The 14,016-nt window shown below is 30.0% G+C and overlaps 1 protein-coding gene across 1 annotated transcript; it reads left to right on the forward strand.

Moving 5' to 3' along the window:
• The first annotated feature begins 1,009 nt into the window (after positions 1 to 1,009).
• Positions 1,010 to 5,792, forward strand: LOC131612669 (zinc finger protein WIP2-like). Its single transcript, XM_058884433.1, has 2 exons — positions 1,010 to 1,582; positions 5,421 to 5,792. Exons 1-2 carry the CDS (start codon positions 1,010 to 1,012, stop codon positions 5,790 to 5,792), a joined length of 945 nt encoding a protein of 314 aa, XP_058740416.1.
• The last annotated feature ends 8,224 nt before the right edge of the window (positions 5,793 to 14,016 follow it).

A 14,016-nucleotide genomic window follows, 5' to 3' on the forward strand; every position in this document is an offset into this window, starting at 1 on the left:
TAAAGGGCAGGTAGGAGCAATTGCACCCCTCGTAAAATCAAAATTTTCATTAACATTAATCTTAATATTACTTCTGCACATTAATCACTCTTTGGAATTGTCATACATTTCTTTTAAAATCATTCTACTGTAATATTATTTTCTAGCTTTTTGAGTTGTAAGAATTTCTGTGTGTTCGTATTATTGATCATTATTATCGTTAATGAATTTTCATAATTAAAAGTTGTATTCTTATTAAAATTCTTGTTAAAAAGAAACTTCCAAATTATCACTAGACTTATTATTAATGAATTTACATAATTAAAAATTGTATGCTTAATAACATTTTTGTTAAAAAGCAACTCACAAATTATCACTAGAGTAAAGTGAAAGTTATGTAAATGATAATATTAAAATTATATAATTTATATTAACAGAAATTTGTGAATTCTTACTAATCCATTTTTTTAATAGTTGTAAATTATCAATTTATGATTATAAATTATTAAAATTTTACTTGTTAATTTTAAAAAATTGTTGGAGTAAATTAAAATATTCAATGGTAATTTATACAAATTCATCTTCATAATAAAAAATCAAAAAATTTAATACTAATTAAATTATACTTATTTGATTTAGTAATCAAATTGTTAGAATTAACTTCTTCTTATAGATGAATAAGTTGGTTGCAGGTTCGAATCGAATGTTCATACATAATTATCAATTGAACTGAATAATTTATTAATTTAATTAAATATTTGGTGGTTAATTTAATTAAACTCTAGTATTTATAACTCTCAGTATTTCTTTTAGGCAAGATCCACCACTGTTTGGAGGTTAACTCCATTTCTAGGCCAGGTGAAAGAGATATTTTGATGTAGTATTTGTCTAATGTTTCAACTTTCAAATACAATAAAAAACACAACATTGTCTTAAACCATTGTGTATTACACCATTGTGTATTGTCATGTGTTGTACTCTCTCTATATAAGCAAACAACACAAGTAGCTAGCCATAAAGGGTTTCTTCCATGGATGATCACCCTTACCGCTCTAATAATTTCTATTCATCATCACCAAGTTTCTTCCAATTCAACAATATTTCTCCATCTTCAAACCCTTCTCCATACAACCACCATCACCCTTTTCTTCATCACCGCAGCAACAACCAGTACCATCATATTTCTACTTCTTTACCACATGTTGCTCCGCTTCGGCAAGAGCTACCTCTTTTAAGCCTAATCCCAGAAAAACAAGAACATGAAGAAGATCTCCAATACCTTCCTTGTACTGCCATGGATTTAGAAGAAAGGAATGAAGATGGTAGTACAACTCCTACTACCGTTGCACTTCACATGGGTTTGCCAAACCCCAGTCCTGCTGAAATGGCTTTTCTACTTTCTTCATCAAATAATTCCTCAGAAATCACTGTCACTGATAAAGAACAAGGTGATGATTCTTCCTCAGGGTTCATGATGCTTCATAATAACAGCCTTAACAAAGGACAGTATTGGATCCCTACTCCATCTCAGATTCTCAATGGTCCAACACAGTTTTCTTGCCCGGTTTGCTCCAAAACTTTCAACAGATATAACAACATGCAGGTAACTAATTAACACCTTGGTTCAAAAGGCCTTCTTCTATTTAATTTTGTTTATGCTTCTCCTTTCTGTCAAAAACTTTCTTCCTCATTCATTTCTCTCTATTCTAACAAGTTATGATTATTATTTTGTTTTTCGCATCTGCCTAATTTTTCTTCTTGAAAATAAAATATATTTTTTTCTTTTTTTCTTTTCCTTGTAATTATTTAACCCAATTTTTCCATGAAAATTATAAAAAGTTATAGTATTAAAATGTCAGTTGTAGTGCTAAACTTCAAATAAAATTGATATTGGTCTGCGTTGCATAGGTACCGGTACGTACCCAGTATCCGGTACGGGTACTGGGACGGAGTACGGCATTTTTAGAAAAACTAAGGTACGGGTACGTTAGTATAATTATAAAAATAACTAAACAATTATATTATTTAAATAACGATAAAATAATATAATTAAAAAATAGTTTGCTTAAATAAATCACACTTAAAAGTATTAATAATTCATAAAACATATCAATATTTTCTTCTCCAATGAATGCAACTTCTAGTTCAGGTTCATCGAGAGAAAGAGTAGCAACTTCAAAAATACCAGCATACCAGCTCCATCAAATAGATCCAATTCATCTCCACCAATATCCCACATTTTGTTACTCCTTCAATATAAATCTTACTATTTCTTGAAAGAAGAAGAAGATTTGTATGAACAAAAACTAAATCCTCAGTCTTTTTGGATTGAGCCTATCCCTTTTCAATGAGTGAATGAATCCATATGGGCTTCAATTTCTTTTCAACGAGCCTATTTCTTAATTTTTCTTTCAGTTTTTTATTTATAAATAGAATAAATAAATAACATAATTATTATTTAAGCCCAAATTATGTTATCCAAAAAATTTAAAACCGGAAAAAACAAAAAGAATTGGGTACGTGTACCAAATGTGTACCAATTAGTGTACCAAAGCAAAAAACAATAAAAAAAAAATTGGTACGGCTTCGGTGCGTACCGTACGCGTACGGTACGAGTACCAGTACCTGGTACGTACCCGGTACCGGTACTTTATCCAAAACGGAGTACCCGTGCTTCACAGATATTGGTAATATGAATAACATTTAATCTTAATGATAGTTTTTTTAAGGAAAAGTAAGGGACAACAAAAGGCCAAAATCAAAATATACTAGATTAAGCAATAAACTAAGTATAGAGATATTCTCGTAGAAACCAAAAAATAAAATTATAGAAGATTTGCATCAACAACAAAAAGAAAAAATTAAGTGACAGACAACCAACAAATCAGAACTTCTCTCTCAGACAGAGCAAGCCAAAATATACCAACACCTGGTAATAGAGAGCCACACATTTAGAACCACCATGAATATAACAAAATGAGTAAGGTTATTAGTACACTCAATTTTTACACCAATACTTACACTCAATACTGTTATCGTATTTATACGGTGAACAATGTTTTTTTAATTAAAAAATATTTTTATGAACAGTAACAAGTACATGAATAGTAAATAATGACAAAGTTGGTTAATGAAGTATTAAAAATTGGTTAATAAAGTGACCAAGTTGGTTAATAAACGCAAGAATGTAAAAAATAATTCAGTAGTAAAACAAAGTTGGTTAATGAAAAATAAAAAGTTGGTTAATATAGTGATAAATTTGGTTAACAAACGTCCTGATATTAAAATAATTTTTAATAGTAAAACAAAATTGGTTAATGAAGTTTAAAAGGTTGGTTAATGAAGTTATGAAGTTTGTTAATAAACACCTAGATATTAAAAAAAAATAATAGTAAAACAAAGTTGGTTAATAAAATATAAAATATTGGTTAATGAAGTTATGAAGTTGGTTAATGATACGATTTTATATCAAAATCTTTTAATTTAAATAAATTTTAAAAAATTAAAAAATATTTTTTATTATAATAATATTTTACTGTTCATATTCTATTCACAAATATATATTTTATTTAAAAAACACTATTCACCTTATAAATATGATAAATAGTGTTGGGTGTAAGTATTAGTGTAAAAATTTGGTGTATGAATAGGATTGCTCTAACAAAAGATTATGAGTTTTTCTTTATCCACCTCCATGTCTACTTGGTCACCTCTGGCGAAAAACCCAAAATACCCCTAACTTCGGAAATGCATTTCCGAAACGTTTTTTTTTTATTTTAAAATTTGTCTTATTTCAGAAATGCACTTCCGAAAACATGAAAAAAATGTGTTTTCGGAGATGCATTTCCGAAAACACCCTTTTTTGGGAAGGGATGTCTTCGGAGATCTATATCCGAAATATTCCAAGACCAAATTGGTGTTGGAATGTTTCGGATATACACTTCCGAAAGAATTCAATAATTATTAATAAATTAAAATCAAGGTGAATCAATACAATTAATAGGTATAAAATCAAGGTGAATCAATAAAATCAAGGTGAATCAAAATTTCCTAAACAATTTTAAAGTTAAAAATTATTTTACTAACTTATATAATTAAAAAAAATTTAATTTTATAAGTAAATTTTGAAACTAAATAAAATTAAGACAATTTTTTTTAAACTAAATAGAAAATTATAATTCATTTTTAATTATGAAAAATAATTTTTTTTATCATAATTCATTATGAAAAATAATTTTTTTTTATCATTATTATTATTATTATTATTATTATCATTAGTCTTATTTGATCTCTTTCAATATTATTATCAACCGTAGAAACATGAATTAAAATTATTCATAACTACATTTTAATAATTGGAATTATTTTAAATTTTTTGTAATTAAAATTATTTTTATTTTTTTAATTAAAATTATTTTAAATTTTAAAATATGAATCAGAATAAAAATATATAATAATTATTATTCATAACTCATAAATTATATCAAAATATATAATTATTATTATTCATTACTCATAAATTATATCAAATTTATGATATGTGAATTAATTAATATCCTAAAATATTTAATTTTTGGGATTTATAAATTTTTTGTTTTTTCGTAGATGCATTGCATCTCCGAATTAATCAAAATCTCAATTTTTGGGATTTTTTCGGAAGTGCACTTCCGAAATCTGTAAAAGCTTAGAAAAAAAATACTTCAGAGATATATCTGCAGGGGCATTTTAGAGTTTTCGCTGGGGTGACCTCCGTGAATAAAGAAATTTCCAAGATTATCTACACAAGAATACTTCTTTCCAAAAACGAGTTAAAAAATTCTTAAACCACCTGCTTTAATAGATTTCTTAAGCTAGTTAGAGAAAGTACAAGACTAGGCAAAGAAAACCCAGCAAGATGTCATTTTCACACTGAAAAATTACTCTTAACTTCCAAAACCTCCATACTTCCATGTTTATTTGCGTACTTGTAAAATAGCATTGTTTATGAATTTACAAATCAACCACATTAGGTACTGAATGAAAAATCATAATGATACCATCTCTATATTTAGAGCTACCCTCCAACAATAAAAAACCCTTAAAAAGTGACTGAAGATCCATAGGAATTAGGAAAGACAAAAGACCATCTAAACCACATAAAAAAATATATTGTTACCACGGTGTGTGTATATATATATATATATATATATATATATATATATATATATATATATATATATATATATATATATTTATATATATATATATATATATATATATATATATATATTTGCTATTCGCACCGGTTTCGACCCACCACAGCTGGGCCACTAATCCAGCTCATGCGTAGAGGCATGCGCACTGGCCAAACAAGATAGTAATATTGTTAACACTAATCATTTTGCTTTATTTACTTTATAGGCTAAATTTTTTATGAGATTTTTTGTTTGTTTTGTTTTTAGATGCATATGTGGGGGCATGGATCACAATACAAAAAAGGTCTTGAATCTCTAAAAGGTACACAACCAACAGGAATGTTAAGGCTACCTTGTTACTGTTGTGTACTAGGGTGCATAAACAACATCGATCATCCAAGAGCAAATCCATTGAAAGATTTTCGAACACTTCAAACACATTACAAGAGAAAACATGGAATAAAGCCTTTTATGTGCACAAAATGTAGCAAATCTTTTGCTGTTAGAGGAGATTGGAGAACTCATGAAAAGAATTGTGGGAAGCTATGGTGTTGTGTTTGTGGTTCAAATTTCAAACATAAGAGGTCTCTTAAAGATCATATCAATGCTTATGGAAATGGTCATGCTATTTATGGATAATATGTTTGTGTTAAGAAATGCAATGACGAAGTTTAATGGGCAGAATTATGTTGATTGGCATGAAAATGTCAAGTTCTAACACTACAATTCAAAAATTTATTAAGGATTTTGATATTATTTATTTCACTATTTTTAATTTATAAGAGAGAGTATAAAAAATGTACCCATATATACTTATAATGTTGATTGTTTCTTAGTCTTTTTTTTATAGCAATTGTTTTCTCCTCCTTTCTTTTTCTTTGGTATATCTTTTGAAGATGAAGATATTGTTTTTTTTTTTTTGTTAGAAAAGAAAAGAGTTTTGATGTTTTCCTTTTTTTTTCACTATTATAAATAATATATTTTATGTCCATGCTTTTAGCTCAACCAATAAATAATCGAGGAATAATTCATGGATACGCCAAGTTTTAATTTTTTTTTTTAAAAAAAAAAAATACTATCTATTGCCTCAGTTGGAATAGATGATCGAGGGGAAAACAAATCCAGGGATATGCTTCAAACATTTTCCCTCAAGACTTGTCATGGCAGAGCAAATAAAAATTCTTTGTAAAAAACTTGGCGGACAACATTACTTGGGAAAAGAGAAAGATCAGAGAGCCGACACGAGGATCTTAAGAGAAGGATGCATTAAATGCTAGTCTCATCATTGAGTCATTTTGTATGACCTTTATGACATGTGGCCCTAGGTTTATAGGCAAGACTATTGCGCTTTGCTCTAAGATATCTAAGTGCACTCAAATATCGTTTGTATTTTTGAGGTGAATCTTACTTATTTTTCATCTTCCCATGTTTTTCTCCTGGATTATTGACTTAATAGTCCTATTTTACTATATAAAAGTCATATTGATCCTTCAATTTTTTCTCTTTGTGTAAGTTGAGACTTTCTTTTTCCTTGCACTACTACAAAACGCGTAAACAACAACGCCAGGGTCACCATGGTTCTTTCTTACACCGTGGTAACATCTCTAAACTAAGGCCCTCACATATTATTTTTGTTTTTTGAATTAAAATTAATTGTATATCACAACGAAAAGCTTTCATGGGTTCGAACCTCAACGCTATTATATATATTATTCCATTAATATTAAGGTGCGTCTTTTCTTTTTAATTTATTTTTAAATAAAAAATTTATAGGGTTATGACTACGATTGGTTCGTTCCACCGTTGTGATATAATAAAACTAAAATCTCTTATGCTATTGAACCTATATATTTAGCCTTTCTTTAATATGTAAAAGATACAAGTGATATGCTATCCAAAAACAAAATCATTAAAAAGATTATGTTCCGTAGAAAACTTGAACAAATAAAAATTTACTTCGGACATATTTAGAAATTTAAGATTGATTTTGTTTACACCATACATAAAGTTACCTTATTTTTATAAGCAAAACTCCAATAATATATTCTTTCACTATTTGAAAGAAAAAGAACAAAAGATAATGATATCAAATAAAGTTTAGATAATGAGAGTCAAAGAATGAGAATGAGCAAGACATTAATCTAAATTAGTATAAGAGGCTGATTGGATCCTTGTGTTACTTGTGCAATACGCGGCCGAATTTGACGTTTAGTGTCAGTATTGTGAGTAGATTCATTTAGAGAGACCGGTGGTGTGTCACTTGGCACTTATTAAGAGGATTCTAAGATACATCAAAGAATCTATTGGTTGCGTGTTTACCCTAGAGTTTGGTAAACAAGCACTAGTCTTCCAAAAACAACTAAGTTCTAGTTACTCGCAGGATCGACTAGATTGATCTTAGGACATGTGTTTAATTTCGAAGAACTATGACGCTCTGACTTCTCCATTGCACACTGGAGGTACGTAGGCATAGAGTTCGGGAAACCCTAGCGAGTATAATTATTAAAAACCTTTGTTTATTCATTGCATTGCATTGCATTCCCTTAGCAAGTAAGTAGTATTGTAACACACCATTTAATTAGAAACAACAAGAGTGGATCCTGTAGAGTACCACGGATGTGAGGGGAGCTAATATCTTCCCCTCGCATAACCGAATTCCGTACCCATTCCTTTGAAGCGAGACCTTGTTCTTTCCCATTTGAGGTTTACTTGTACTTCCTTTCCCCTGATAGGATAAATATGTCCAGTGGCGACTCTATTATTTTTCCCGATAGCCATAGCAAGGAATAAAGCAATTGAACAAGTATACGATAACTGGAAGAAATCATACAATGAGCTTCCACATTACTTGTTAGCTCTCAAGAAATTTGTTCCTAGTACGGTGGTAGAAATGCAAACACTTCCCATATATACAATAACGACAATATTGTCAATGGGAAACAAATCTTCCACTGACTATTATGAGCATTCTAACCATGCATAAAAGGGTTTGCATATTGAAAACCTATACTTCAGATTGATGATACTCGGTTATATGGTAAGGACAAGGGTACGCTACTAATGGCGGTAGCACAAAATGGAAAAAGTAATATTTTTCTTGTTTCTTTTGCTCTTGTGGAGGGTGAGACGGCGGACGGTTGGGGCTTCTTTCTAAAGAACTTGAGAATGCATGTAGCCCATAAACCTAGTTTGTCTTTGATTTTAGACAAGCATGCATTGATTGAAAGTGCTTACATTAATCCAGATAATGATTGGCATGATCCTCTGTCTGTGCATGTCTACTGTATTAGACACATCACAAAATTTCATGAGGGAAATCAAGGACCGTATCCTCCGAAAAAAAGTTATCAACATGGGTAAGTATGCATTTACTAACCTTATATCTTAGTAATTTATATTTATATGGTAGTAATCCATTTTTTTAACATACAAGGTATGCTTTAAACCAACCAACATTTAACTACTACAAGAATGAAATTGGCATGGCTAATAGTGAAGCTTCAAGGTGGTTAGACAATATTCCAGTAGAAAAGTGGACAAGGGCATTTGATGAGGGTCGGTGTTGGGGTCACATGCCAACGAACCTCGTCGAGTCAATGAACTCATTTTTAAAGGCACCAACAATCTAGCCATTACAGCGTTGGTACGTGCAACATACTATAGGATGAGATCACTATTTGCTGAAAAGGGTGCTATATATTTAGTGCAGTCTTGAATTCTGGACAAAAATTTACAAAATATTGCACGAAGGTGATGAGAGATTAAAAGGCAAAATCCAGCACGCATCAGGTAAGAATATTTGACTATAATCATAACACTTTTAGTGTGAAGGAGACAATGGACCAGAGTGAGAGAAAACCTATGGGACATTACAAGGTCAACCTAATACTCCGCCTGTTCCTTTATAATTATCACATTTTGACTTTTTACACATACCAATAAAGGTAATAATTGTTGTTACTTTTTAAACAATAACTTAATTTTACCTATAATACCCTTAATTATCCATTATTTTAGTCTACTTTCTCTCTCTTCATAATATTAGGGTTAATTTTTACTAATCAATAATCATTACTACATTGAACTTTGAAAGCGACAATTAAAAAGAAACATAATTTTTTCAAAAAGTGACAATTAAAAAGGATCGGAGGGAGTAGATCGCTGATGTGACTGCAGAAAGTATCAAGCATACCGTGTTCCTTTTTCACATGTTATCACTGCATTTTCTGTGGTGCGCCAAGACGCATATGCTCTGTTGTCCAACGTTTACAAGGTCGCAAACTTATTCAGTGTTTACAACACAAGCTTTCCAATTCTGCCATACGACGAATATTGGCCCAATTTTAACGGAGATCAAATTTGCCATAATCCAATAATGCGGAGGAACAAGAAAGGCCGCCCAGTGAGCTCAAATTAGAACGGAAATGGACACATATGATAAGTTGGAGAGAAAATGTGCATTGTGTCATCTTCGTGGTCACAGCTGATCTCGTTGTCCCAATGTTGGAACTAGTAATAACTAGTATTTTATTTTGTTGTTACGCTTCTCAATTGTATGAACCATTACTAATTCAGTTATTTTTCCATGATTTAATATCGTTTTATGACCACAAAGATCTTTCACATATATTATAAATAACAACATTCCAGATAGGACAAAACGAACAACAAAAAGTTGAAAAGAAAACACCTAAAACATATATCAAAACAAATAAAAAGACTCAACAACAACATTTAACCTCAACAACAGTAGCTGGTCCAAACAAATATAATTACTTAACACATCAAAATATCTAGGATATTACAACCGTCAAGACAATATCAGCTAGTCCAAACATCACCATAAGGACATCAACATCATTTCTAACCGGCTTCCAGAAACGAGTTACTCCATTTGAGTTGGACACCGTAGCTTTCCTACCAATTCTCCTTATCTTTTCCACATCAATGAAGTTTATGTTTAACCAGCAGATCAAGTGCCTCTGAAAATGCTCGAAGGTCTTCGTGTTCTAGAGTTTGATCTCCATCGGAGGCTTTATTGACGAAAATATAACATGGGCATCTCTTTTGATAATTGGAAACGTTGGAAACATTCTTGCAGAACTATTTAAAAGTTAAATGAAGAGATGAGTGGTAGGTGTTGTGAGTACCAAATGAGGAAGCAATTCTATTTATAAGAAAAACATTGAAATAATTTAATATTAAGCAAAAATGAAAAAACATTGAAATAATCAAAAGCTCTATCAATTGCAATGGCGGATCTATAATTAAATAATAAAATAATCAAAAGCTCTGTCAAATGCAGTGGCAAATTTGAAATTAAATAATAAAATAATCAAAAGCTCCACCAAATACAGTGGCGGATCTGTACTTAAATAATAAAATAATAAAAAAACTCTATGAATTGTAGTGGCAAATCTGTAGTTGAATAATAAAATAATCAAAAGCTATACCAATTGCAATGGAGGATTTGTAGTTAAATAATAAAAAAATAATAACCTCCGCCAATTGCAATGTCAGATCTGTACTTAAATAATAAAAAAATAAATAATTTAAATATTTATAAGCATATAATTAAATTTAAATTATTTATTATTAATTATAATAGTTTTTTAATATAAAAACTATTTATTAGTAATTCTAATATTCATTTTAATATATATTAATGTTTTATTATTTATTGTAATATTTATTTTTAATATATATTCTTATTAAAATTAAAATTAAAGAAATACGAAATAAAAGCTCCGCCCATTCATCTCTATAATATTCTAAGGGTCCTCTCAATGCTTTGGCGGAGGTACTATAGTTCAGTTTTTTTTTTTCTGAATATGGTATAATGTGATATCTTTCTTATAAACATGATAGTGTGGTAAAAATTTCTAACAATACTCCTATATGATTATAAACATGATGGTGTGGTAAAAAATTCTAATAATACTCATATATGATTGGTTATTTGTTGATTTTCATCTTATTACTATACGCAAACCCACTCGAGTTGTCTTGAAAATACAAAAGGATGAAATAAGCAAATTAAGCAAAAGGATTATAAGGGTGCGACGCATTCGTTCATATCTCTTGATTGTGTTAACAAGTTGAATAATGAGGTGACTTATATAGATGGTAGTTGGTCATTAATAACCCAGCTAGTATATAGTTCAGTGACTACTATGATGGTTTGTTTGAATTTTCATGTGAATGTTTATGGTAAGAATGACATAGTTGACTTGTTCTGTTTTCCTTTGAGCCGACTCGATGTAATTTTGGGAATGAACTTGTTAGAATTTAACCATGTTCATATCAATTTTTTTTACAAGAAGATATTGTTTCCTGAGCCCAAAGAGAGTACGGATTCAAGATTCATGATGCTCAAGTGTTCATGATGTTCGCTTCCTTGAGTGTGGAAGGAGGAGCTATGTTTGCTTATATACATGTTGTGTGAGTTTTTAGATGTGTTTATATATGACATTAGTGATTTACCACCAGAGAGAAGTTGAGTTCACCATAGATTTAGTACTTGGTACTAGACCTGTGTCGATGGCACCGTATAGGATGTCTGCTTCAGATTTGGTTAAGCTGGAGAATTAGTTAGGAGAGATTTTGGAGAAGAAATTTGTAAGGCTAAGTGTATTGTTGTGGGGAGCACCAGTGTTGTTGGTTAAGAAGAAAGATAATAACACGAGGTTATGTGTTGATTATCGACAACTGAATAAGGTTACAATTAAAAACAAGTATCTTCACTACAACATTTTCACTCTAGGACAACGTCTAATTTTTGGGAGGTAAAATAATTGTTCTCGTAAAATTTAATAGGAAACAAATTTTATATTTCGTTGGGGTTATGTATATATTTTTTACAAATATTTTGCAACGCCTAGAAGTCGTTCTTGTAAATGAAAAACAGAATGGTTTAAATTAACAAAGGTTTAAAACCAATTTATAAAATTTTAATTATTTGGATAAAATATTAGTTATATGTGACTCTTCCCTTAAGTTTGATTGAAAAAAATTATTTGTGAAAAATATCTCTGGCTGGAATTAAACAAGGGTCGTCGTACACAGAGCATTAAAACAAAGATTGGTTATAATTGTAGATGTTAGGATTGTTAATGTTTTACATATTATGAATTATGATCGTATCTCTTATTGTTCGGTATCTTCCCATTATTTTGTATTGAAACCATGTAAATCAACATAATAATAGATATTTACTTATCCTATTATTTGTGTGAAATTGTTAATCAATGGTTATTTTTCCTTGGCGTATAGTTTGTATTACAAATTAGTCAAATAATGTAAAATTTAAATTATATCCATTACACAACACAAATTTTGAATTGCAAGTCATGCATGAGATTTACAATTTGTTTTTCCATGTTAAACTTAACGAGAAGTTAAAAAGAACATAAACTACACGATATGTGACTTGTATTTATTTTGCACCTCCTCGGTTACCATCTTTGACATCTTATAACAGAAAGCTTACTGAACCTAATTCAAAGACTCGACAAATGAAGTGTTGTATTCTCTTGCTATCTCTGTAGCCACTGATCCTGTGATATGCCCTATGCTAGACTAGAGTATTCCTAAGAGGAAAAGAAAAAGAGAAAAAGTTTTACTAGTCAAGTTCATGCTCTACCTAGGGAACTTTTCCCTTCTACAACTGAAAAATCAGTTTATTGTGAATGGCATAGTGCTTGAGAGGATGAGTTTCTACCTTGTCAATCCATAGCTGAGTAGATCAAAGGTCATTGACTAATTTAAGGAGAAGTTATACACATTTAAGAAAGGAGTCTCTTTTGCTAAACTTGAATTTTATCATTAGGTTGAAAAGGCAAGTCGTTCAGGTTTACAATGCATGTTTTGCTTATCATAGTATAATATGTTATCGTGTCTACAATGTTTCTTTTGGTTACACTATATTGTGCTAATTTTGAACCTACAAAGTAACTGTTTATAGAAGTTGACTTTGTATAGGTTTGTAAACTAGCAGCTAGTGTGTTTTTAGTGTTTTGTTCCACAAAAAGATGTAATTAAGACAAATTATATTCTATATTTACCTAAAAATTAATGTTCTATATTTACTCCTTGTTGATGAACACTAACAAACAGAGAGATGTATTAGTAGAAGTAAAGATAGAATTGAGGATACACTTTTGAAACAATTTCATTAATTACTACTACAATAATTAGAAAACTATTTACCGTGATTCCTACAAAAGGCAAATATTGGCCCCATATTCTGTTTGTTATTATTATTATTATTATGATTATGATTATCTCAATTTAAATAAGCTAAGTTGAGAAAAACCATATTTGATTTATAATAAAGTATGCAAACTACATCCGTGTTATGTGTCAAATTGTTCCGCTGCATTTTTCAAAATTTTCAGGATTTACATCAATGTAGTGTGTCATATTAATCCAATTTCTTCTCTTCTAAATGAAACTTACACTTGTCCTGCTGCATTTTTCAATTTTTTTTAGAACTTATCTTGTTATTGTTAGTTGCGTATCATGAGAAAATTATTTTATGTTGTTTCTTTTGCAAAAAAAAATGAAAAAAAAAGAATGATTTTATGTTTGATATTCAAGCTCACTCTAGCTCAGATTTAAAACGGATGATGAAAATCAAGGTTGAAAATGAAAAAGCTTTAAAAGGCAACCCAATAAATCAAGGAAGAAATCATATATACAACAATGTTGGAAAACTTCAAAAGTTAGACCATCAGAAGCAATCGAAAGTTGAAGTCTCTTAGAAAATTGTTGAGTCGAGCAAAGTGTTTGTTCTTAAATATAATAAGAATGAGATTGAAGTAGAAGCCTCTGAGAAAACAGTCGATCCAGGTAAAGTGTCTGC

This window comes from Vicia villosa, linkage group LG6 (assembly GCF_029867415.1).
Source record: "Vicia villosa cultivar HV-30 ecotype Madison, WI linkage group LG6, Vvil1.0, whole genome shotgun sequence".
NCBI classification, from domain to species: Eukaryota; Viridiplantae; Streptophyta; class Magnoliopsida; order Fabales; family Fabaceae; genus Vicia; species Vicia villosa.